This window comes from Hyla sarda, chromosome 4, assembly GCF_029499605.1.
Source record: "Hyla sarda isolate aHylSar1 chromosome 4, aHylSar1.hap1, whole genome shotgun sequence".
NCBI lineage: Eukaryota > Metazoa > Chordata > Amphibia > Anura > Hylidae > Hyla > Hyla sarda.
Genome location: NC_079192.1, coordinates 394,458,507 through 394,486,194, shown reverse-complemented (window position 1 = coordinate 394,486,194; position 27,688 = coordinate 394,458,507). Strand labels below are relative to the sequence as shown.

The following is a 27,688-nucleotide window of genomic DNA, read 5'->3' as shown; positions in this document are numbered from 1 at the left end:
AAAACTACAACTCCAAGCATGCTGGGAGTTGTAGTTCGGCAACATCTGGCTCTAAAGATGTTGCCGAACTACTACTCCCAGCATGCCTGAGAATGTTTGGGAGTTGTGGTTTTGCAACAGCTGGAGGCACACTGGTTGGGAAACATTGTTTCCTAACTCAGTGTTTCCCAACCCGTGTGCCTCCAGCTGTTGCAAAACCACAACTCCCAAACATTCTCAGGCATGCTGGGAGTTGTAGTTTTGCAACAGCTGGAGGTCCCCCCCCTGTGAATGTACAGGGTACATTCACATGGGCAGGGGGCTTACAGTGAGTATCGGGCTGCAAGTTTGCGATGCAGCAAATTTTGCGCGGCAGCTCAAACTCGCTGTAATCCCCCCGCCCGTGTGACTGTACCCTAAAAACACTACACTACACTAACACAAAATAAAATAAAAAGTAAAAAACACTACATATACACATACCCCTACACAGCCCCCCTCCCCTCCCCAATAAAAATGAAAAACGTCTGGTACGCCACTCTTTCCAAAATGGAGCCTCCAGCTGTTGCAAAACAACAACTCCCAGTATTGCCAGACAGCCGTTGACTGTCCAGGCATGCTGGGAGTTTTACAACAGCTGGAGGCACCCTGTTTGGGAATTACTGGCGTAGAATACCCCTATGTCCACCCCTATGCAAATCCCTAATTCAGGCCTCAAATGCGCATGGCGCTCTCACTTTGGAGCCCTGTCGTATTTCAGGGCAACAGTTTAGGGCCACATATGGGGTATCGCCGTACTCGGGAGAAATTGCCTTACAAATCTTGGGGGTCTTTTTCTCCTTTCACCCCTTATGAAAAGGTGAAGTTGGGGTCTACACTAGCATGTTAGTGTAAAAAAAATAAACTTTTTACACTAACATGCTGGTGTTGCCCTATACTTTTCATTTTGACAAGAGGTAAAAGGGAAAAACGCCCCCCAAAATTTGTAACACAATTTCTCCCGACTACGGAGATACCCCATATGTGGGCGTAAAGTCCTCTGGGGGCGCACAACAAGGCCCAGAAGGGAGAGTGCACCATGTACATTTGAGGTGATTTGCACAGGGGTGGCTGATTGTTACAGCGGTTTTGACAAACGCAAAAAAAACAAAACCCCACATGTGACCCCATTTTGGAAACTACACCCCTCACGGAATGTAATGAGGGGTGCAGTGAGAATTTACACCCCACTGGTGTCTGACAGATCTTTGGAACAGTGGGCTGTGCAAATTAAAAATGTTGTACAGCCCACTGTTCCAAAGATTTGACAGACACCAGTGGGGGGTAAATGCTCATTTTATGCCTTGTTACGTTCCTCAAGGGGTCTAGTTTCCAAAATGGTATGCCATGTGGGGGTTATTTTGCTGTCCTGGCACCATATGGGCTTCCTAAATGCGACATGCCCCCCGAGCAAAATTTGCTCTCAAAAAGCCAAATATGACTCCTTCTCTTCTGAGCATTGTAGTTCGCCCGTAGTGCACTTCAGGTCAACTTATGGGGTACCTCCATACTCAGAAGAGATGTGGTTACAAATTTTGGGGGGTATTTTCTGCTATTAACCCTTGTAAAAATGTGAAATTTGGGGGGAAACACACATTTTAGTGATTTTTTTTATTTTTTTTTTACGTATGCAAAAGTCGTAAAACCCCTGTGGGGTATTAAGGCTCACTTTATTTCTTGTTACGTTCCACAAGGGGTCTAGTTTCCAAAATGGTATGCCATGTGTTTTTTTTTTGCTGTTCTGGCACCATAGGGGCTTCCTAAATGCGACATGCCCCCGAGCAAAATTTGCTCTCAAAAAGCCAAATATGACTCCTTCTCTTCTGAGCATTGTAGTTCACTCATAGTACACCTCAGGTCAACTTATGGGATACCTCCATACTCAGAAGAGATGGGGTTACAATGTTTGGGGGGTATTTTCTGCTATTAACCCTTGCAAAAATGTGAAATTTGGGGGGAAACACACATTTTAGTGAAATTTTATTTTTATTTTTTTACATATGCAAAAGTCGTGAAACACCTGTGGGGTATTAAGGCTCACTTTATTCCTTGTTACGTACCTCAAGGGGTCTAGTTTCCAAAATGGTATGCCATGTGGGGGATTTTTGCTGTTCTGGCACCATAGGGGCTTCCTAAATGCAACATGCCTCCCAAAAACCATTTCAAAAAAACGTACTCTCCAAAATCCCCTTGTCGCTCCTTCGCTTCTGAGCCCTCTACTGCGCCCGCCGAACACTTTACATAGACATATGAGGTATGTGCTTACTCGAGAGAAATTGGGCTACAAATATAAGTATACATTTTCTCCTTTTTCCCCTTGTAAAAATTCAAAAATTGGGTCTACAAGAACATGCGAGTGTAAAAAATGGAGATTGTGAATTTTCTCCTTCACTTTGCTGTTATTCCTGTGAAACACCTAAAGGGTTAAAACGCGGACTGAATGTCATTTTGAATACTCTGGGGGGTGCAGTTTTTATAATGGGGTCTTTTGTGGGGTATTTCTAATATGAAGACCCTTCAAATCCACTTCAAACCTGAACTGGTCCATGAAAAATTGTGAGTTTGGAAATTTTGTGAAAAATTGGAAAATTGCTGCTGAACTTTGAAGCCCTCTGGTGACTTCCAAAAGTAAAAACACGTAAATTTTATGATGCAAACATAAAATAGACATATTGTATATGTGAATAAAAAAAAAAATTATTTGGAATATCCATTTTCCTTACAAGCAGAGAGCTTCAAAGTTAAAAAAATGCAAAATTTTCAAATTTTTCATAAAATGTTGGGATTTTTCACCAAGAAAGGATGCAAGTTACCACAAAATTTTACCACTATGTTAAAGTAGAATATGTCACGAAAAAACAATCTCGGAATCAGAATGATAACTAAAAGCATTCCAGAGTTATTAATGTTTAAAGTGACAGTGGTCAGAATTGCAAAAAATGGCCGGGTCCTGAGGTGTAAAATGTCTGGGTCCTTAAGGGGTTAAAAAAAAAAAGTTTTCCACCGGAGTACCTCTTTAAGGCGTCAAAAAGAAGGCCTGGATTGTGGGGAATAGCCCACACCCTATACTTGACCATTCCCAGTAAGAGCCGTCCCGGATTGACCTTCCAAAAACACTGAATAAATTCCGGCTTTTACTTCACCAAGGCCAGGAGCCTTTCCGACCCACATTGCCCATCAACCACCATGCCCTTCACTTTCTCACAACACACACACACACACACACACTTTGGGGGAGATTTATCAAAACCCCTCCAGAGGAAAAGTTGCTGAGTTGCCCATAGCAACCAATCAGATCGCTTCTTTCATTTTTCAGAGGCCTTTTTTCAAAAGTGAAAGAAGTGATCTGATTGGTTGCTATGGGCAACTGGGCAACTTTTCCTCTGGATGGGTTTTGACAGCCGTCACGCTTCCTCCCATAGACTTGTATTGAGGTGGCGGGGTGTGACGTCATGAGGGGGCGGGACTATGATGTCACAAGCTCCCGGCGCCGGCTCCAGGCATTCGGAACATTTTGTTCCAAGCGCTGAGCAGCGGAGTACCCCTTTAAGCCCTTACAAGTCAAGCTATGCAATCATGTGACAAAACTGTCCTGAAGGGGCCTTCAATAGGACTGAGTAATAGACTGTATTATCGTACTAGGAATATTTGTGTTATCAGGACTTCCAGTAAATTATTGACTGCTGACCGTGGGAATTATATAGCTGGCCATTTATTTCAAAGGCCTGCATTTCATACTACTTTCTCTTCGGCAGCCTTTACCTAATTTGTAGCTTAGCTGCAATACCAGACACAGCCTAATAAAAAGAGTGGCACTGTTTCTAGAAAAAAAAAAAAAAAAAACTTTTACAGACACAGACATCTCTTTTCTTTTCTGGAATCTATTCCTCAATAGTGATGAGCGGCATAGGCCATATTCGAATTTGCGATAATTCGCAAATATATGGACAAATATTCATCATATATTTGTTAAATTCACATATTCGTTTTTTTGCGCATATGCGAACATATATATGTGCATATTCACGAATATTGAGCCCTCCCTTCTTTAATGGTATAGGGAACTAATGGGCTAGTGCAGTGGTCTCCAACCTGCGGACCTCCAGATGTTGCAAAACTACAACTCCCAGCATGCATTCTGGGAGTTGTAGTTTTGAAACATATGGAGGTCCGCAGGTTGAAGACCACTGCGGCCTTCGTCATCATCCAGACCCACCCCCCTTTAGTTTTCTACTCACCTCCCCTAGGTGGGAAGGAAGGGTGAGCTGGTCCGGCCATCTATACTGCAGGGACCGTCCGGTGGGGAGGGTTAGTCGTAGTGTTGCTCGCGAATATTCGCAATTCGAATATTATTCGCGAATATCGCATATTCGCGAATTTCGCGAATATAGCGCTATATATTCGTAATTACGAATATTCCTGTTTTTTTTTTTTTTTTTTTTTTCTTCACAGTACACATCACAGTGATCATCCCTCTCTGCTTCCAGCTTGTGTGGTGCAAAGAAGGCTCTAATACTACTGTGTGAGACTGGCGTGCGAAAATTCGCATATGCGAAAATTAGTATATGCTACTTTTCGCACATGCAAACTTCCGCTTATGTTAATTTTCGCATCTGTAAATTTTCGCATGCGTGAATTTTCGCTTATGCGAAAATAAAACGAGAATGTAACGAATATGCGAATATTTGCGAATATATGACGAATATTCGTCCATATATTTGCGAATATTCGCGAATTCGAATATGGCCTATGCCGCTCAACACTAGTTAGTCGTTCCGGGCTGTCCATCTTCACCGGGGGGGGGGGGGGGGGGGGGTTTCGGGGGAACCTCTTCTCCGCTACGGGCCCAGCCCCGGACTACTGACGTTGCCTTGACGATGACGCACAGGGATGTCCCTGTGCATGAACGTCCCTGTGCGTCGCCGTCAAGGCAAAAGGCCCGGAGCGGAAAAGAGGGCCCCCTCGGTGAAGATGGACAGCCCGGAACGACTAACCCTCCCCACCGGACGGTCCCTGCAGCATAGATGGCCCGGACCAGCTCACCCTTCCTTCCCACCGAGGGGAGGTGAGTAGAAAACTAAAGGGGGGGGGGGGTCTGGATAATGACGAAGGCCGCAGTGGTCTTCAACCTGCGGACCTCCAGATGTTTCAAAACTATGACTCCCAGCATGCCCGGAGAGCGGAGGGGATTGAGAAGGGATTGACAGGCAGAGAGTTCACTCGAGTATAAGCCGAGTGGGGTGTTTTCAGCACGAAAAATCGTGCTGAAAAACTCAGCTTATACTCGAGTATATACAGTATTTGCCAAACGATGCTTTATTCCAAGTGTCTATACAGCAGACAGCAAGTCAATAGCTGGAGGTGCGGGGAGCGAGAGTCAAAGCTCTCAGGTGCGGGGGGCGTAACACTAGACATCACTATGAGGTGTACTGTGAACAAAGAAAAAAAAGCCAATATTCGTAATTGCGAATATATAGTGCTATATTCGCAATATTCGCAATTAAAATTCGAATTTTGAATATTTGTAAACAACACTATTCCTCAACAGCCATCACGCCCCCTCCCATAGACTTGCATTAAGGGAGCAAAGTGTGACGTCACGAGCTGCAGGCTCCAGCGTTCGGAACAGTTTGTTCCAAACGTTGAGCAGCGGAGTATTCCAGGGGGAAAAAATGTGTGTATATATATATATATATATATATATATATATATATATATATATATATATATATCAACTGGCTCCAGAACGTTAAACAGATTTGTAATTTACTTCTATTAAAAAATCTTAATCCTTCCAATAATTATCAGCTGCTGAAGTTGAGTTGTTCTTTTCTGTCTGCCAACAGTGCTCTCTGCTGACATCTCTGCTTGTCTCGGGAACTGCACAGAGTAGAAGAGGTTTGCTATGGGGATTTGCTTCTAAACTGGGCGGTTCCCGAGATAGGCATCATCAGGGAGCACTTAGACAGAAAAGAACAACTCAACTTCAGCAGCTCATAAATACTGAAAGGATTAAGATTTTTTTAATAGAAGTAATATACACATCTGTTTAACTTTCTGGAGCCAGTTGATATATATAAAAGAAAAAGTTTTTCCCTGGATAACCCCTTTAAGTCACAGGTAAAATTTGACACCTCAATGCAAAATCTTTTAGCAGGGCCCCTCACATACCATGTAGCAGGTGGATCAACACTTTCTATTAAACAAGTACACGCTGTAGATTTGTCTAAGCTCTAGAAGTAGGTAGGTAGTTCTACATAGATCCTCATGTGACCCCTACATGAAGTACCATGCAGTCCTCCATCGTTTTCTATCAGGGAGGGTAGGCTACATATTTGTTCTGTGTAGGGCTGACAAGCTGAATCATGATGTTATAGAGGACATTGGCGCAGGTTCCCATGAGAAAGCCATCTAATCACAGTCCCTGACTCCCAAAAAGGTCAACTATGTCCAGCGTGTCAACAATAGTCATAGCATTCACTGCTGGGCTCGCGCACTGAAAACATCAATTTTAAGACTTTCCTAATGTGAACTAAGTCGAAATGTAGACACTTGAGATAGGAGAAGGGGGCTGTTTAGTAACAACGTCAATTCGAGGGTCTCTAGGAACAAGAGGACATCTCATGTTCTGATCCATGACCGTCTTCCGTCCTGCAGACCGCGTCCACGAACCTCAGTGCAATGTGTTTGGCATCGTTCGACTACTGGAAAACATTCAGATGTAGAGAGATTAAAATATATATATATATATATCAAAACTTGGGTTTGTGATGTCTGTGAGGATTCTGTGGGAAAAGCTTGTGTTCTGTTTCTAATAGAATTTCCCATGTAATTGAACCTTATTTGACGGAGCCTGAAATATCTGTATTATTGGCAAAACATTGGCAAGTGCAGTATGAAGGAACATGACTTTAAAGGGGTAATCCAGGAAAAAACTTTATATATATATATATATATATATATATATATATATATATATATATATATACAGTGGTCCCTCAACAAACGATGGTAATTTGTTCCAAACGACCCATCGTTTGTGGAATCCATCGTATGTTGAGGGATCCGTGCAATGTAAAGTATAGGAAGCTGTACTTACCTGTCCCCGCCGCTCCGCTCCCGCTGCTGTTCCAGGGGCTCCCGATGCTGTCCCGCTGCTCCGGTGTCTTCTTCGCGATCCTCCGGTGTCTTGCGCATCTTCTGCAGGGTCCGGGCCTCGCTTTCTGGTGACGTTATTACGCTGCTGCGCCGGCGCGGCGTGCGTAGTGACGTAATAACGACGCCGGAAAGCAAGGCCCGGACCCTGGAGAAGATGCGCAAGACACCGGAGGATCGCGAAGTGGACCCGGAGCATCGGGAATAGGTAAGTGAACCTGCTGGGGCACATTACACTGCTATCCGACAGCAGCTTAAGCATTTTGCGCTGTCGGATAGCAGTTAATGCCATGGCCCCAACATATAAAAGCATTGTATGTCGATTTTATCATATGTCGGGGCCATCGTAGGTCAGGGGGTTACTGTATATATATATATATATATATATATATATATATATGTCAACTGGCTCCAGAAAATTTAACAGATTTGTAAATTACTTCTATTAAAAAATCTTAATCCTGCCAATACCTATCAGTTGCTGCATTTGAGTTGTTCTTTTCTTTCTGACAACAGTGCTCTCTGCTGACACCTCTGTCTGTCTCAGGAACTGTCCAGAGCATAACAGGTTTTCTATGGGGATTTGCTTCTACTCTGGACAGCTCCCGAGACAGATGTCATCAGAGAGCAGTTAGACAGAAAAGAACTCAACTTCAGCAGCTGATAAGTACTGGAAGGATTAAGATTTTTTTATAGAAGTAATTTACAAATCTGTTTATCTTTCTGGAGCCAGTTTATATATATATATATATATATATATATATATATATATATATATATATATATATATAAGTTTTTTTTTTCTGGAATACCCCTTTAAAGAATGGCTTGCTCCATAGAATTTAGGTTGTATAAGGCTAGCCTCTCACTAGCTTTGGCCTCCCATGGTATACGTTAAAGGGGTACTCTGGTGGAAAACTTTTTTTTTAATTTTTTTATTTTTTTAAATCAACTGGTGCCAGAAAGTTAAACAGATTTGTAAATTACTTCTATTAAAAACTTGGCCAATAAAAGGGTATGAGAAGGTTTAAAGGGGTACTCTGGTGGAAAACCTTTTTTTTTTTTTTTTTTTAAATCAACTGGTGCCAGAAAGTTAAACAGATTTGTAAATTACTTCTAATAATAAAAAAAAAATCTTAATCCTTCCAGCACTTACTAGCAGCTGTATACTATAGAGGAAATTCTTTTCTTTTTGGATTTCTCTTCTATCACGACCACAGTGCTCTCTGCTGACCTCTGTCCATTTTAGGAACAGTCCAAAGTAGCATATGTTTGCTATGGGGATTTTATCCTACTCTGAACAGTTCCTAAAATGGACAGCAGAGGTCAGCAGAGAGCACTGTGGTCCTGGCAGAAGAGAAATCCAAAAAGAAAAGCATTTCCTCTGTAGTATACAGCCGCTAGTAAGTGCTGGAAGGATTAAGATTTTTTTTTATTATTAGAAGTAATTTACAAATCTGTTTAACTTTCTGGCACCAGTTGATTAAAAAAAAATAAAAATAAAAAAGGTTTTCCACCAGAGTACCCCTTTAAACCTTCTCATACCCTTTTATTGGCCAAGGAGTGACATATGTATTTGGCGCATCTCTGGTGACACGGATCAAAGTGTATGTTGAATGTGGGGCTCGAACATCATGTGAACTGAACTGAGGAGCAAAGCCAGATATGTTATTGATGTGGAAGCCAACTAGTGAGTTCTCAAAGTACAGAGATACTTTGACTGTAGGTTTGTATGTATGGATTCCTAAAGGCAAGTGATCAGTAGATTGGTTTATTCGGAAGAAATTTTGCTCCAAATATTCCCCATAAATCTGATTCATCCTGTTCTTGTAGAGCAAAGCTGTATGCCTCATTCACCAGTCAGTTTCAATTGCTCTGCACTGGTTCCAGCAGGAGCAGGATCTTCTGCCTTTTGACAGGAGTCCCCGCTCCTGTATGTCATTGCCGCATCGCCCATCCCAGCAAAAGTGTTGATACTCTCGGAGGTAAATAGCAATGCTGAATCAAGCAAAGAAAATTTTGGAAAGGTTCACTCATGTCTACTGGAGACAGTCGATGTCGAGCTATTTCTCCCAATGAACCTGTACGCATGCGCACTTAAGCTTGACCAAGCATACGTGTGTTTTCAATGGAGGAGGGTGTGTCTAGGCAAAAACCAAAAATGTAGGCGTTAAAGTTTAGCATGCCTTGTCCTTCTCTTCATTGATATCATCATTGGGAGTCAAGAGGACTTCATAAACATTGGACAGTCAGTGAGATTGTCCTGGTTGCCCATAGCTTTGCGCAAGGGCGTTTCTAGAACCTTGAGTCTTTTGCTCATCACCCTGTGTCTCTTGGCACCAACAATCCTACCGTTCAGTTGGATCAGTGCCCTCATTGCACAAGCATACCAACACATCTGTTGGTTGATATGGCCAACTTTACTGTTTTGGTAAGCGAGGTCCAAGGTTGTCTTATCAAGGGGGTGTTTTTTTAAAGAAGTTTCACAGTATTTGGGATACATAGCCCTATTATATCACATTTGTCCATTAGTAAATCATTGGCGAATCTCTACCTCCTACAAATCTATTAGTCCAGGTATGATCCATTATTGTTCAAATCCCAGAAAATGGACCGAACATAGTCAATTGATTGTCGACTACATTCCGGCCTTTTAAGTAAACAGGACAATGTTAGTGCAAGTGAATAACTTGAATAATTTTTTTTACAATTTAACAATTTGCCAACGTATATGTGTATTGTCGGAATGTAGTCGACAATCAATTGACTATGTTCGGTCCATTTTCTGAATAAATACTGTTCCGATACCGACATATGATACCAACATATATGTGTAGCTCAATGCCAAATCGCGATTGAACCCGAACTTATCTAGAAAATGTATGCTGATGACTGTAAGCTCCCCCTCCGCCACTGCTCTTTCCCAGCCATATTGAGATGCTCAGAAGGGTAAATATTGGAGGCAATACTAGATATCATAGAATGTATAGTTTGCTAGAAATGTACTATTGACTAGTTATGTCTCAGGGAGATATGTAGATGATTACAGGTCTAGTCTGATTAGATACTGGGTCTTGCCCAAGAGGGTGTAACAGTGTGCCCCCTGCTGCCCTATAAAAAAGGCTCTCAGAGATTACTTTTAGTTAGTGTACCTCCTGGTGAGAGATTGGTGACTGCTAGACATCTACACTTTGAGACAATTTGCCCAGTTGACAGACTTTGATAAGGGGCAAATCACTGATAGAGACAGGATGGTTGTTCTGACAAGCTGCTGACCATCTAGGCCGTTATAGCCAAGCTGTTGGTTGCAAAGATTACATGAGGGCACACACTAAGTGAACTGACTCCACATGGCCCAGATAAACCACCAAAAGAAAGGATTGTTTGATCCCTGAAAAGCACAACCAGATCCCACAGTTTCATTGTTCACTATCCAGACGCAGGTAGCTCCTTCATTGCACATCCCTGTCTCTTCATTACACACTCCCGTCTCTTCATTACACACTCCTGTCTCTTCATTAGACACCCCTGTCTCTTCATTACACACCCATGGCTCTTCATTACACACTCCTGTCTCTTCATTACACACCCCTGTCTCTTCATTACACTCTCCTGTCTCTTCATTACACACCCCTGTCTCTTCATTACACACTCCCGTCTCTTCATTACACACCACTGTCTCTTCATTACACACCCCTGTCTCCTCATTACACACTCCCGTCTCTTCATTACACACCACTGTCTCTTCATTACACACCCCTGTCTCTTCATTACACTCTCCTGTCTCTTCATTACACACTCCCGTCTCCTTATTACCCACCCCATTCTCTTTAATAAACCCCCTGTATCTTCATTATACACCCACCCAGTCTCTTCCGTTCACCCCTATCTCTTCTGTACACACCCATGTCTCTTCATTACACACTCCTGTCTCTTCCTTACACTCTCCTGTCTCTTCATTACACACCCCTGTCTCTTCATTACACTCTCCTGTCTCTTCATTACACATCCCTGTCTCTTCATTACACACTCCCGTCTCATTATTACCCACCCCTTTCTCTTTAATAAACCCCCCTGTATCTTCATTACACACCCACCCAGTCTCTTCCGTTCACCTGCATCTTTTCTGTACACCCCCTGTCTCTTTATTACACACCCATGTTTCTTCATTACACACCCCTGTCTCTTCATTACACACCCCTGTCTCTTCATTACACTCTCCTGTCTCTTCATTTCACACCCCTGTCTCTTCATTACACATCCCTGTCTTTTCATTACACACTACCGTCTCCTTATTACCCACCCCATTCTCTTTAATAAACCCCTTGTATCTTCATTACAAACCCACCCAGTCTCTTTCGTTCACCCCCATCTCTTCATTACACCCATGTTTCTTCATTACACACCCCTGTCTCTTCATTACACACCCCTGTCTCTTCATTACACTCTCCTGTCTCTTCATTTCACACCCCTGTCTCTTCATTACACCCCTGTCTCTTCATTACACACCCCTGTCTCTTCATTACACCCCTGTCTCTTCATTACACCCCCTGTCTCTTCATTACACACTCATGTCTCTTCATTACACCCCTGTCTCTTCATTACACACTCATGTCTCTTCATTACACCCCTGTCTCTTCATTACACACTCATGTCTCTTCATTACACCCCTGTCTCTTCATTACACACTCATGTCTCTTCATTACACCCCTGTCTCTTCATTACACACTCATGTCTCTTCATTACACCCCTGTCTCTGCCTGGGCAATTTCCAGTTCCTTATCAGAAGGAAATATGATGTCCCATTATGTGTCTTGTCATTGGCAGCCAGTCAGCGTCATCTTTGTTTGCAATGGTGTCGTGAACGACAAACCTGGACTGCTATGGACTGGAACCATATTGTCTTTTGCTGCAAATTTCGATTTTGTTTGGGATCCAACGATGGTTGGGTTGAAGTATGGAGGCCTCATCTATCGCTCTAATATTGTATTCACTACCATATATCATTATTAGGTTTACACATAGAAAGCTTCATTCCTTTCAATTATTTTTTTTCTTTCTTCATTCATTCTTTGGGTATATATAAAATTTAATCTAAATTCTAATTAATATAATTTGTGCTTCAGAGATCTCTGTTGGCAGTGCATAAAAACATTTTTGTTCATCCTGAGATGCAAGATGACTTATCTACATCAGGGCCATTGCTTTACCTTATGTTATCTAGGGTTAGCTGAAATGTGACAATTCTGCAAGACAATCTGTTTTCTGTGGATTGTGCTGTGGATTCCCTTTGATTTAAAGGGGTACTCCGGCCCTAAAACATCTTATCCCCTATCCAAAGGATAGGGGATTAGATGTCTGATCGTGGTGGTCCCGATAGGGGATTAGATGTCTGATCGTGGGGGTCCCACCGTTGGGGACCCCCACAATCTCTTATGCAGACACCCATCTATGGCAGCAGCACAGAGTGATGTTCGCTCTGTGTCTGAAGGGTCACAACTACGGGGCCCTCTTGTAATGTCATGCCCCGCCCCCTCAATGCATGTCTATGGGAATGGGTGTGACCCCCGCAATCAGACATCTTTTCCCCTCCTTTGAATAGGGGATAAGATGTCTTAGAGCTGGAGTACCCCTTTAATAGGAATGTATCACTTGAATTTTTTTCCTGATTAGATCCATATACTAAACATGTTCTTTTTTTCTAATCTGTCATTTTTATTTTTTTATTGTAGTTTTCATTTTTTTGAATAGATAACAATAGACTGAAGCTGTTATCTTCATATGACTGGGAAGGGTGTCTTGGCATGCTTTATGACCTTTCTGGACATCATTTTAGAAGGAGAGCGAGGCTGAGCTGTGAGCAACAGCTTTTGTCTAACTTTTATATATATATATATATATATATATATATATATATATATATATATATATATATATATATTATTGTCACCTTTTACTGTTGGGAGCTCTATTGGAAAGTGATCTCTACTTAGCTTAGTTTTAGTCCTAGTGACCTGGATGGAAACTGAAAGAATTTAGGATTATTTTAAAATATAGGATAGAATAGACCAAAAATTCATCAAAAAGTCATCAAAAAGTCAAATATGTTTTCTTTTTCTTTTATTTATTTTTTATTTATCTTTTTTTGACCTTATCATGCACACTATTAGTTTTACAATGCCAGGATATATCAGGATATATTGTAGTAATACACATCCAATCCAGCTCCATCTGTATACTGCTGCTGCTATCTCTATAGGATCAGGATATATAGTAGTTACACACCTCCACTCCAGCTCTATCTGTATACTGCTACTGCTATCTCTATGGGATCAGGATATATAGTAATTCCACCCCCCCCAGCTCTATCTGTATACTGCTGCTGCTATCTCTACGGGATTATGATATCTAGTAGTTATACACCTCCCCTCCAAGCCCTGTCTGTATATTCCTGCTATCTCTATGGGATCAGGATATATAGCGTCTATATACCTCCCCTAATGCTCTATCTCTATACTACAGCTGCTATCTTTATGGGATAGGATATAGAATACGTATACACTTTCCTTCTCAGCTCTATCTGTAGGCAATCTGAGCAGGCAGTTGAAAAAGGCCGGTGGGCCGTAACGGACGATACTGCGTTACATCTGTATCCTATTTTGCTTCAATAAAGAAAAAGTACTGCATGAAGAACCTGAGTGCCAGGATTAAACATCCCCTTCAGCTCCATCTGTATACTGCTATTATTGCTATAAGATCAAATGATATAGAGTTATACGCCTCCAATCCAGCTCTATCTGTATACTGCTGCTGCTATTTCTATAGGATCAGGACATATAGTAGTTATACACCTCATCTCCAGCTCTGTCTGTATACTGCTGCTATCTTTATAGGTTCAGGATATATAGTGGTTATAGACCTCCTCTCCAGATCTATCTGTATACTGCTGCTATCTCTATGGGATCAGGATAAATAGAAGTTATACACCTCCAATCCAGCTCTACCTGTATACTGCTGCTATCCTTATGGTATCAGGATACATAGCAGTCATATACTTCCCCTCAGGGTGTGTTCACACATTGAATGTCTTGTTGCTTTTTTCTGTTTTTGCTGTGATTTCCCGCAAATCACGGAAAAAGTGGAAGTTGCGCCGCTATTGTGCAAAATATGGTTAAAACGTGTAATATTTACTATGATTTTTTAAAATCTCTGCAAAAACAGATAAAATGCAATAAACATTTGTAAAAAAAAAACAAATGCAGTTAAAAATCAACGTGTGAACACAGCCGAATGATGTTTAATCTTCATAAAACATCTCAATTATAAGTGAAATTACCTTCTCCTCATGGCTAAATAATTCTAAATTACTCACTTTAAGTAAGAAAATGCATCAAAACTGAATATAATGTAAACTTACACCAACCTACTTATTAGTATAATAGGTTGATCTGGTGACCCTTAAAGGGGTACTCCCCTGCTCAGCGTTTGGAACAAACTGTTCCGAACGCTGGAGTCGGCGCTGGGAGCTCGTGATGTCATAGTCCCACCCTCTCATTACTTAACGCCCCGCCCCCTCAATGCAAGTCTATGGGAGGGGGCGTGACAGCCGCCACGCCCCCTCCCATAGACTTTCATTGAGGGGGTGGGGCATGAGATCATAAGGGGGCGGGGCGGGGCGCCGGCTCCAGCGTTCGGAACAGTTTGTTACAAACGCTGAGCAGGGGAGTACCCCTTTAAGACTAGAAGCCTCATAAGATGAATAGCTGGATTGATCAAACACCCCATGGGAAATGTGGGCAGCATTACAGAACCCACATCATTGTGCATTTGTAAACCGTATTATTCTAGTACTACTTTAAATAAAAATGGAAATAAGTATTTTAAAAAATTTCTGTATTCTGACCCCTATAACTTTTTTATTTTTGGGGCTGTATAAGGGCTCAGTTTTTATCGTTATCATTCTTGTTTTAATAGGACTTTTTGATCTCCTTTTATTCCATTTTTTCTAAGATGTGACCAAAAATCAGCATTTTGGACTTTGGTATTGTTTAGTGTTTATGCTGTTCACTGTACAGGATCAATAAAGTTATATTTTAATAGTTTAGACAATTTTGCACTTGGCGTTAACAAATAGTTTTTTTTGTTTTTTATTTCATTTTATTAAAAAAAATTCTATTTGAAAAATGGCAAAATGGAAATGAAGTTTTATTAGGGATTTTTTTTGCATAGTTTTATATGTATGTGTATTTTTTTTTTCTATTATGTTATCTTACAATTTTTAAGTACCCATTATACGCAATCATTAGATCACTGTCTTTATTCCTTCATTGATCAAGTGTCTAAAGCGTTATTTAATGGGAAGCAGAGGGATAGTTACTGCCCGTCATTAGCGGTGAATGCTGTCACTTACGGCCTATGAATACATACATTTACAGTATATATATATATATATATATATATATATATATACCAACTCCGAAAATCACAGCACCAGTCATGTCTTGCATCATGAAGAAATCTGGAAATTTTTATTGTCCCCAAATAAAGTGCAACGTTTTGGCAGCAGTAGCTGCCGAAATTTTGCACTTTATTTGGGGACAATAAAAACTTCCAATATGGTCCCATATAGGGTCCCATATATGACGAATGTATCCATAGAGCCCTATAGACATGATTGTTTTTTTTTTGTTTTTTTTAATTGTGTAAGAAAGCATAGTCTGCTGCACTTTCTTATTCAAATTCAAATTTCAAATTGAAAAAAGGTATATTGTGTGGTATACATGGGCGCCAAGGCGTGACATATTATACTGTATGGAGAACAATGTGCAATGTGGAGTTTAGAGGTTTTTATTTCACGTTGAGAATGACGCGTTTCGAGGGGGCACCCCTCTTCATCAGGTGAACCTGACGAAGAGGGGTGCCCCCTCGAAACGCGTCATTATCACTGTGAAATAAAAACCTCTAAACTCCACATTGCCTCTGTGGTACCTCGGGCGTGCGCCAACCTAGCCTCCAAGTCAGATTTCATCTGGACATCTGCATATCCCCGCCGGGCAACCCAGACTCCACATCTATATTATACTGTAAAGCATTAGTAGATAAGCAAAATATAAAGGAAAAACATTAGTTTAACAAAATATTATAGGGAGCTGCTTTTAGACTAGTTATTAAATAGAACAAAGAATAATTGTTCTATTGCTGTCTGGGTATGCTGGGAGTTGTAGTTTTGCAACAACTGGAGGCATTCTGATTGGAAACACTGGTCTAATGTATAAGAAATGTTAATTCTTCATAGATCTTCTAATAAGTCAACATCTGTTCGACATTGGTAAACTATACACTTTTACCTTTGGAGCGCAGAATTTAAAAAGGTAAAATTTGGCATGAAGTAGTTAAGCACCTACATTTACTACTCTGTGGCAGGAAGTTGTTTAACTTGTGAATTTTTATTAGAACACATGTTTACCATGATCTCTGGAATTAGACCTGCAAATAGGCCTTAGAGACCCAGGTACTCACATCACATGGGCATGTTCTTTCTTTTATATTGTAAAGGAATTGGCACTGAGCCCACAGTACATGGCAAAAGAAAATCAACTTAGGGGAAGAAAATGAAATATTAATTGTTTGGTTAATGATTTCTTAAGTGATATTCCTTTTAGGAATAAGGATGGGGATGTGTTATTATTAGTAGTTATTAAATATTGTGCATAATTGGAAAAAAAACGTCGTCAATATATCTTTGCATTTTACAATATATGCGAAGAAAGAGGCCATGGTCCCTTTCTTTAAAGCAATGTTTTACCAACCAATGTGACTCCAGCTTTTGCAAAACTACAATTCTCATCATGTCCAGACAGCCTTTGGCTGTCTGGGCATGATGAGAGTTGCAGTTTTGCAATAAAGAACTGGACATTGAAAATCATGATTAATGAAGTGGACATTGTAAATCATGGTGAAGCTAATGTACATACTGTAGTTATTTGACATTTCTGTATAGATCTCTGACTGTACTAGCTGCAGTTGTCCTAAAGCTTTACAACTATATTCTCAGTCAATTCCTGCCATTTAGTCAAGTTAATTAATTATGATCTTAAACATGACATTCTTCTAAGAGTTTGGCATAGCAATGGGTGGGTGGCCTTCAACGCAAATTCTATTTGTTAGATAAATTCTCAGAAAAGAAGTTGGTCACAGGGTCTTCTCATGTTGGTGCCCCTAGTGATCATCTTCAATCTTTGGAGAAACTTGATAGCAGGTAGTTCAGTTATCCTACAAAAAAATTAGGCCTTAAAGGGGTACTCCGATGCAAACAATTTTTTTTTAATCAACTGGTGCAAGAAAGTTAAACAGATTTGTAAATGACTTCTATTAAAAAATCTTAATCCTTCCAGTACTTTTTAGAAGCTGTATGCTACAGAGGAAATTCTTTTCTTTTTGAATTTCTTTTTTGTCTTGTCCACAGTGCTCTCTGCTGACACCTCTGACCGTGTCAGGAACTGTCCAGAGCAGCATAGGTTTGCAAAGGGGATTTTCTCCTGCTATGGACAGTTCCTGATATGGACATCAGGTGTCAGCAGAGAGCACTGTGGACAAGACAAAAAAGAAATTTAAAAAGAAAAAAGAGTTTCCTCTGTAGCATACAGCTGCTAAAAAGTACTGGAAGGGTAAAGATTTTTTTTTTTTTATATAGAAGTCATTTACAAATCTGTTTAACTTTCTGGAACCAGTTGATTTAAAAAAAAAATTTTTTTCCACCGGAGTACCCCTTTAAATCGCAGTCAATCGAGTATTGACCCCCCCACAAACAAAGCCCAGTATATGAAAGCTACTTTATAGAAGTGCTTTATAGTAGTCTTAAGTATCCTAAAAAATGCTTTTTCGGGGGGCACCGACAGTCAGACAGGGGTTCACAATGTCCTTTATGTCAGTGCTGTAATCACTGTGTTATTAACACACGGGTCCTCAGCGCATGCCCCCTCCATCTATTCTCTATGCCTCCCAGATCAGGGCGCCAGCGAATTCTCTGCCTGTAGAATAATGCAGGTGAGAAAAGAGTCATCTGGAGCAAGCTCTCTCGGAGGGAGCAAGCGCTGGCGGGCGCAGCACACAGAGAATAGATGGAGGACACATACGCTGAGGATCACACAGTGCTCCCTGGGCTGACATAAAGGAGATGCTGTATGTTTGATAGACCTGTGACATTGCAAAACTTCTGGTAATGCCTATCTGAATGTTGGTGACTCCTTTAAAAAGTGTTTTTTTTTAGGATAATAAAGACTACTTTAAAGCAGCCAAACGTATGGCTGAATTAATCTTCTCAGCAGCTTTCACATACTGGGCTTGGTTTGAGGGGGGTCAATTTTCATGACAGTGCATCCAGCTCGTTTCCATCTGTAGTGGCACGAGGGTGCTGGACTTCAGTGGAAAACTTTTTATTTTTTAAATCAACTGGTGCCAGAAAGTTAAACAGATTTGTAAATTACTTCTATTAAAAAATCGTAATCCTTCCAGTACTTATTAGCTGCTGAATACTACATAGGAAATTATTATTTTTTTTTTGGAACACAGTGCTCTCTGCTGACATATCTGTCTATTTTAGGAACTGTCCATTAGCTGCTGAATACTACATAGGAAAAATTATTTTCTCTTTGGAACACAGTGCTCTCTGCTGACCTCTCTGTCCATTTTAGGAACTGTCCAGAGGAGCATATGTTTGCTATGGGGATTTTCTCCTACCCTGGAAAGTTCCTAAAATGGACAGAGATGTCAGCAGAGAGCACAGTGCTAGTGATGTCAGCAGAGAGCTCTGTGTTCCAAAAAGAAAATAATTTCCTCTGTAGTACTCAGCAGCTAATAAGTTCTGGAAGGATTATGATTTTTTAATAGAAGTCATTTACAAATCTGTTTAATTTTCTGCCACCAGTTGATTAAAAAAGAAAAAAAAAAAGTTTTCCACCAGAGTACCCCTTTAACCTTTACCCCTTTTCCAGTAGTGTACTGCCCGCAGGGGCAGACCGTGCAACCGGTCTCTATATTGTGAACTCTCTGGTTACTGTGTGAACTTCAGCTTCTGTCTACCAAGGAGGATATCAATATACTATAGATAATGTGTCTGTTGCCAAGAGTGATCAGATGAGAAGTGAGAAGCTGTAGGAGATGCAAGGACAACAGTTACACTTGGGCCCTTTAGATGAAGAGGCCACATAGGCTCACAAGAGACACAAAAGGGCTCTTGGTAGGTAGGAGGCCCTGTCCTGATCTTGTATTGAGGCCCAGTAGCTTCACGTTACACCTCTGATCAGTCATAATGTTATGACGTATCCATCAATGTTAAAGGGGTCAGGGCCGGCCTTAGGTGTTCAGGCACCCTGTGCGAGCTAACCTGATATCAAATCAGTCCCCTGCCCCCTTCACCAGTCCCCTGCCGCCCTTAATCAGAAGCAGTATAGTTCCCCCACATTAGGTGCAGTATAGTCCCCCACATTAGGTGCAGTATAGTCCCCCACATTAGGTGCAGTATAGTCCCCCACATTAGGTGCAGTATAGTTCCCCACATTAGGTGCAGTATAGCTCTCCACATTAGGTGCAGTATAGTTCCCCCACATTAGGTGCAGTATAGTCCCCCACATTAGGTGCAGTATAACTCTCCACATTAGGTGCAGTATAGTTCCCCCACATTAGGTGCAGTATAGTTCCCCCACATTAGGTGCAGTATAGTTCCCCCACATTAGGTGCAGTATAGTCCCCCACATTAGGTGCAGTATAGTCCCCCACATTAGGTGCAGAATAGCTCTCCACATTAGGTGCAGTATAGTTCCCGAAAAATTAGGTGCAGTATAGTTCCCCCACCTTAGGTACAGTATAGTTCCCCCACATTAGGTGCAGTATAGTTCCCCCATCACATTAGGTGCCATATAGTTCCCCACATTAGGTGCAGTATAGTTCCGCCACATTAGGTGCAGTATAGTTCCCAACATTAGGTGCAGTATAGTTCCCCCACATTAGGTGCAGTATAGTTCCCCCACATTAGGTGCCATATAGTTCCCCACATTAGGTGCAGTATAGTTCCCCCACATTAGGTACAGTATAGTTCTCCACATTAGGTGCAGTATAGTTCTCCACAGTAGGTTGGCAGTATAGTTCCCCACATTAGGTGCAGTATAGTTCCCCACATTAGGTAGTAGCAGGTTCCCCACATTAGGTAGTAGCAGGTTCCCCCACATTAGGTAGTAGCAGGTTCCCCCACATTAGGTAGTAGCAGGTTCCCCACATTAGGTAGTAGCAGGTTCCCCACATTAGGTAGAAGCAGGTTCGGCACATTAGGTAGTAGCAGGTTCCCCACATTAGGTAGAAGCAGGCTCCCCACATTAGGTAGTAGCAGGTTCCGCACATTAGGTAGTAGCAGGCTCCACACATTAGGTAGTAGCAGGTTCTCCCCCCTCCCCCCCCCCCACACACACACAGACAGACAGACACCCACACATGCACACACATACAGACAGACACCCACACATGCACACACACACACACAGACAGACACCCACACATGCACACACACACACATACACACACACAAAGACACCCACACATGCACACACACAGACATCCACACATGCACACACACACACATACACACACACAAAGACACCCACACATGCACACACACAGACAGACACCCACACATGCACACACACACAGACAGACACCCACACATGCACACACACACAGACACCCACACACATGTACACACACACACACACACACACCGACACATGCACACACACACATACACACACAGACACCCACACACACAGACAGACACCCACACATGCACACACATACACACACACAGACACCCACACACACATAGACAGATACCCACACATGCACACACACACATAGACACACTTACCTGTGTCGGCCTGACGAGTGACGTCACTGACGTCCTCCTGTGCGGGTCTGCGGAGGCACATCACATGCGCAACGTCCCTCTTCAGACTCGCGCCGGCCAGCCAACCAGAGACGCGGAGGAGGGTGGGGTAAGTGAAACCTCCCTGTTTAATGAAGAAAACTGTGCCCTGTAGCGGAATGTGACCCTCCGCATAGGGACACAGTTGAGGGAGGGTAGTGGGAATGTAATGAGAGGGAGCGGCCTGCAAAGCAGAAAACTGTTCCGCTACAGGGCACAGTTTTCTTCATTACACCGGCATTTAGCGCTGCTTGCCCGAAGCAGCGCTAAATGTCTGAAGAAGTTACCTGCCCGGCGCCCGGACTGCACGTCGGGCAATACAAATTACATATACCTGGTGCGAGCTGTGTTGGCCGCCCAGCGCCCCTGTTGCTATGGCGCCCTGTGCGGCCGCACAGCTCGCACACCCCTAAGGCCGGCCCTGAAAGGGTTACTCCGCTGCTCAGCGTTTGCAACAAGCCGGCGCTGGGAGCTCGTGACGTCATAGCCCTGCCCCCTCATGATGTCACACCCCGTCACCCTCAATGCAAGTCTATGGGAGGGGATGTGACAGCCGTCACGCCCCCTCCCATAGACTTACATTGAGGGGGCGGGGTGTGACATCATGATGGGCAAGGTTATGACATCACAAGCTGCCGGCTCCAGCATTTGGAACAGTTCAACTGCCTCTAGAAAATTAAACAGATTTGTAAATTACTTCTATTAAAAAATCTTAATCCTCAGTACTTATGAGCTGCTGAAGTTGAGTTGTTCTTTTCTGTCTAAGTGCTCTCTGATGACACCTGTCTCGGGAACTGTCCAGAGTAGAAGCAAATCCCCATAGCAAACCTCTTCTACTCTCTTCTGAGATGTCAGATGAGAGCGTTGTTGACAGACAGAAAAGAACAACTCAACTTCAGCAGCTAATAATTATTGGAAGGATTAAGATTTTTTAATCGACGTAATTTACAAATCTGTTTAACTTTCTGGAGCCAGTTGATATATATATATATATATATATATATATATATATATATAAAGTTTTTCCTGGAATACCCCTTTATGTTGTATGATCAACTGCCAATGGTGCTGTTTTTATATGACCATAATACCGACCCTTTTGTGACCAATTTAGTGGAACCATGCTAAAATGTGACTGTAGTTCGGCCATGTAAAAGAGGCCCCAGGCATTTCCGAACAAGCGAAGTGCTTGGTAGGACTATTTATTAGCACAACTGAGGGATCAATAATCACAATATAAATCTTGGGTTTGTCTTAGACGTATTAGGTTTACTCAACATTTCCAAGAAGTCATGGAAGACATTGACCAGGATGAGATCCCATTATACTCGCATTCCATAGAGGCTGAGGGTTTCTAATCCAAAGTACTGCCCTTGATTTACCCGACAGCCATCTAAATAAAGAACCACACTTTCGTAATCCTATGTTGACTTTAGGAAGCGATTTATCAAACACAGAGGTGTTTTATAACACACTTTAATAAATCGACCTAATAAAAGGAGAGCACAAAGTAAAAATTTTCTCAACACTATTTTCTTTGGCACCAGACAAACCAGAGATTCAGGTTTTAATTGAGTAAGAAGGACCCATTGAGCATTTTTATTTTTTATTTTTTTTTAAATGGGCACTGTCACCAACTTTATTTTTTGATATGTTGAAGTACTTATGTACTACAACATATCTCTAATATACTTTTATTATTTTTTTTTCATTAAAAAGGTTTAATTTACATTTAAAAACCGGCCACTGAAAAAGGACTGATTTTGGAGTAGCAATCAGTCCTTTTTCAGTTAGGCTGCACTCGCTCCCTGCCTGCCAATCAGAGGCCACTCCTCCCGCACATCGCCGCCGCTGCCTCGTTGCCGCCGCTGTCCCTGCACGCCCGCTGCCGGACTCTTCAGTAACTGCAAGGGTAATGAGGGAGCGGGGTATGCGGGGCGAAGGGGGGGACGGGACGGAGGGAACGGGCTAGTGCCGTAGCGGGGGGGGGGGGGGGGGGGTAAAGGGCTAGCAAAAAAAAAAATAGGATGGTGGGAGCTACCCTTTAAGGAAAAGTTATGATGTCTTCGGAAAGGTATCAAGATCTACAGCCCGTTATCTGCTTTAACATGTAGGACCTTATTTGGATTAAAGGGTTACTCCACTCTCCAGCATCCGGAACATTGAGTTCCGGACACTGTGTGCGGGCTTCTGTGTTCACGCCCGCCCCCTCGTGACATCACGTCCCACCCCTCAATGCAAGTCTATGGGAGGGGGCGTGACGGTCGTCACGCCCCCTCCCATAGACTTGCATTGAGGGGGTGGGAGGTGATGTCACATGATGGGGCGTGATGTCACCAGAGGGGGTGTGAACACGGAAGCCCGCACACAGTGTCCGGAACTCAATCTTCCGGATGCTGGGTAGCGGAGTAACCCTTTAAGTTGAAAATTGTCCCTGTCGTCTGAACAAAACTTTTCATATGCGGGAGCAATATGGGTGCCTCATTGCCTCCCTCCGTGGTATGGACATAATCCCCTGATCTTCTGCAGTAGATTGGTACTTAAGTTTGAGCACAATAACTCTGGGTCTGATGAAGCGTTAGGGGTCTGGGTGTTGCGGCCATTTTATACCTGACTAAAAGTGGAAAAACACTCAAGAAAACAGGACTCCTAGGAGAGACGTTTAGCCCATGTTCAACACGTTGGACTTTCCATGCCGTATTCCGCATTGGCATCCAGAACGGAGATTCCGCTGCTGCAGAGTCCCGTTGAATTCAATGGGGTTCTGCTGCTCTGTGTACATAGCGGAATTCCGATTTCCATGTCCGCACAAAGATAGAACATGTTCATCCTTTGTGTGGAGACTGCACGGAATGTGTAGTCTTCTGTGAAACGGCACATTCCCGTGCGGTCCTAGCACTGGCAGATTATGCTGGCGCCCGCACTCTCCGGAATGTCCGCACGAAAATTCTCCTTGCAGGCATTCCGTCGTGTGAACGTAGCCAAAGAATTCTGCTTTTCTCACTCAGTCAGGTTGATTTACAACCTTCTCTGTTCTCATGCTGCAGCCTGATAGACAGGACAGGAGTGAGCACAGGAGGAGTACTAGTCCCGCCCTCACTTCCTATATTTTGTCTCTGCCTGTGCTTCAGCTGGGACAAAGATGATGCTGCAGGATTGTGTTCTGGATGGTATGGCGACCCCTAGTGGTCTTTTTTTTTTTTATAAGCCATAAGCCAATTAGAAAGGTACAGTTTTTACCAAGATGTACAATCTATAAAAGTTAATTCTGACAGTGCTCATGTAAGGTTCATTTTGTAGGTAGGCCTAGAATTGATTTGTATGCTTTACATGGCTTGTGTATTGTCTTCCTGGTGCTGATATGGTCCATCCAAGTCTTTTGCTTAGACATTCGGCTGGCTTTCAAGGATACTGGCATTTGGTCATCGTGTGACCGGACTTCTACCTTAAAAGGGTATTCCGCTGCTCAGCGTTTGGAACAAACTGTTCCGAACGCTGGAGCCGGCAGCTTGTGACATCCTTGCCCTGCCCGCTCATGATGTCAAACCCCGCCCCCTCAATGCAAGTCCATGGGAGGGGCGTGACAGCCGTCACGCCCCCCTCCCATAGACTTGCATCGAGGGGGCGGGGCTATGACGTCACAAGCTCCCAGTGCCTGCTTCAGCGTCCGGAACAGCATTGTTGGAATATTTCTCATATGAACTGCTTGAAAGAACTCTTCTGAATGATGGCTCTCATGACAAAAGCTATGTGTTATGTTTATGTTGATATGTGATGTATTGTATGTATGGAATGTTACCAGGTTTTCTAAAGGTGGATTCCTGATATTTACAGACTAGGGGGGAGATTTATCAAAACCCGTCCAGAGGAAAAGTTGCTGAGTTGCCCATAGCAACCAATCAGATCACTTTCATTTTACAGAGGCCTTGTTAAAAATGAAAGAAGAGATCTGATTGGTTGCCATGGGCAACTGGGCAACTTTGCCTCTGGACAGGTTTTGATGAATCTCCCCCTAAATGTGTATCAATGCCCTTTTATTGGTCCGACATTAACCCCTTAAGGATGGAGGGTTTTTCCATTTTTGCATTTTCGTTTTTTCCTCCTCACATTTAAAAAATCATAACTCTTTCAATTTTGCACCTAAAAATCCATATGATGGCTTTTGCGCTACCAATTCTACTTTGTAATGACGTCAGTCATTTTAACCAAAAATCTACGGCGAAACGGAAAAAAAATTAATTGTGAGACAAAATTGAAAAAAAAAACGCCATTTTGTAAATTTTGGGGGCTTCCGTTTCTACACAGTACATTTTTCGGTAAAAATGACACCTTATCTTTTTTCTGTAGGTCCATAAGTTTAAAATGATACCCTACTTATTATATAGGTTTGATTTTGTCGTACTTCTGGAAAAAATCATAACTACATGCAGGAAAATGTATACGTTTGAAAATTGTCATCTTCTGACCTCTATAACATTTTTATTTTTACCTGTATGGGGCGGTATGAGGGCTAATTTTTTGCGCCGTCACCTGAGGTTTATAGCGGTACCCTTTTTGCATTGATAGGACTTATTTTGGACTTTGGAAATTTTTTTGCGCGCACGCCATTGACCGTGCGGTTTAATTAACGATATATTTTTATAATTGGGACATTTCCGCATGCGGCGATACCACATATGTTTATTTTTATTTTCACTGGATTTTTTTTTATGGGAAAAGGGGGTGATTCAAACTTTTAATAGGGGAGGTGTTAAATGATCTTTATTCACTTTTTTTTCACTTTTTTTTTTGCAGTGTTATAGCTCCCATAGGGACCTATAACACTGCACACACTGATCTTTTACATTGATCACTGGTTTCTCATAGGAAACCAGTGATCGATGATTCTGCCGCTTGACTGCTCATGCCTGGATCTCAGGCACTGAGCAGTCATTCGGCGATCGGACACCAGGAGGCAAGGTAAGGGACCCTCCTCGTGTCCTACAGCTGTTCGGGATGCCGCGATTTCGCCGCGGCGATCCCGAACAGCCCCCTGAGCTAACCGTCAGTGATTTAGTTTCACTTTAGACGCGGCGTTCAACTTTGAACGCTGCGTCTAAAGGGTTAATAGTGTGGGACCGCGATCAATGCCGCACGCTATTAGCCACAGGTCCGGCCGTTGCCCCGCATTATAGAACGGGAGCAGACTCAGGACGTACAGGTACGCCCTGGGTCCTTAACAGGTTAACACCAGGAGGCAAGGTAAGGGACCCTCCTCATGTCCTACAGCTGTTCGGGATGCCGCGATTTTGCCGCGGCGATCCCGAACAGCCCCCTGAGCTAACCGACAGTGATTTAGTTTCACTTTAGACGCGGCGTTAAACTTTTAACGCCGCGTCTAAAGGGTTAATAGCGTGGCACCGCCGTTGCCCCGCGTTATAGAATGGGAGCGGACTCAGGACGTACAGGTACGCCCTGGGTCCTTAACAGGTTAACTGACAAGGAATTTACTTCCAATAAGTGACAGTGCTGAAATACAGCTAATTTGCATATCTTTGTTCCCAAGGAACATTGCCTGGCCTGCAAGGGTGCATTCACACTGAGGAATTCAAGAGGAATTCACGAGGAATCATTTCGGTCAGGAAATTGTTTCCTTCTCCATCAAGCGTAATTCAAGTGGAATTTCCATGCGGAAATGAAGAGGAATAAATGAGGAGGCTATTTAATCTACTTTTCTGAATTCCGCTCAAATTCCGCTTGAAAACAATATCGGGCAGAATTTTTTTTAACCATTGACTTCTATTGGATTCCGCTTGAAGAATGAACATGTTTTTCTTCATCGGAAAGGAATACAGCGTCGGAATTCCGCTAGCAGAATTTCCGCAGTGTGAACAGGACAGCAGATGTGCATTAATATGGAGAGGAGAATTCAAGAGGAATTACTCGAGTAAATTCCTCTTGAATTATTCAGTGTGAACGCACCCTAAGACCCCCCCCCCTACATTGATGGTCCGTACGCATTTCAGCGCTTGTAGCTTGAGCTGTGCCATGCTGTTTCCTCTGCAAGAGGGGACTATTATTAGTATTATTATTTATTTTTTTGTATAGCGCTCTTGGTACCAGAGCGCTGTACATTTTATATGGGGTAATATACATAAACAAATGTATAATGAACATGGAAGAGTAAATGACAGACTGATATAGGATGGTGCCAGCACAGGATTCTGAGCTTTGACTCGCACCTTTACACTGCTTTGTGCAGCAACTCACAGGCGGTGACACAGTTTTGATGGCCAGGCCCCCCGACCACCGACCAAGGAAAAATTATCGATGCTAAAGACGTAGAGGGCGCCGGCTATTGTCTAACCTGATTCTGAAAAACATCTAACCTTTTACTTACCAAGTGGTGCACCATAACATCTCTGGTGAAACAACTTGAAATATTTTGGTATGTGATATGGCTTCTAAGGATATTTAACAGGTTAATTTATGTTAAGAAGTAGTTAAATGTGTACAGTCTTAACGGGGAACTCCGGCCCTAAGACATCTTATCCCCTATCACAA

At 42.5% G+C, this 27,688-nt stretch overlaps 1 protein-coding gene across 5 annotated transcripts in view; it reads left to right on the top strand.

Moving 5' to 3' along the window:
• Window positions 1-27,688, top strand: part of NTF3 (neurotrophin 3) — a 102,635-nt gene that overhangs the window by 54,642 nt on the left and 20,305 nt on the right. Inside the window, exon 1 of one of the 5 annotated variants that reach the window (XM_056517214.1) lies at window positions 24,208-24,315. The exons of the other annotated variants lie outside the window; for them this stretch is intronic. Within the exon in view, the coding sequence (XP_056373189.1) occupies window positions 24,313-24,315 (3 nt within the window). The 5' untranslated portion in view covers window positions 24,208-24,312. Of the gene's footprint in view, window positions 1-24,207; window positions 24,316-27,688 lie in introns of those variants that run through there. 5 annotated transcript variants of the gene reach the window in all.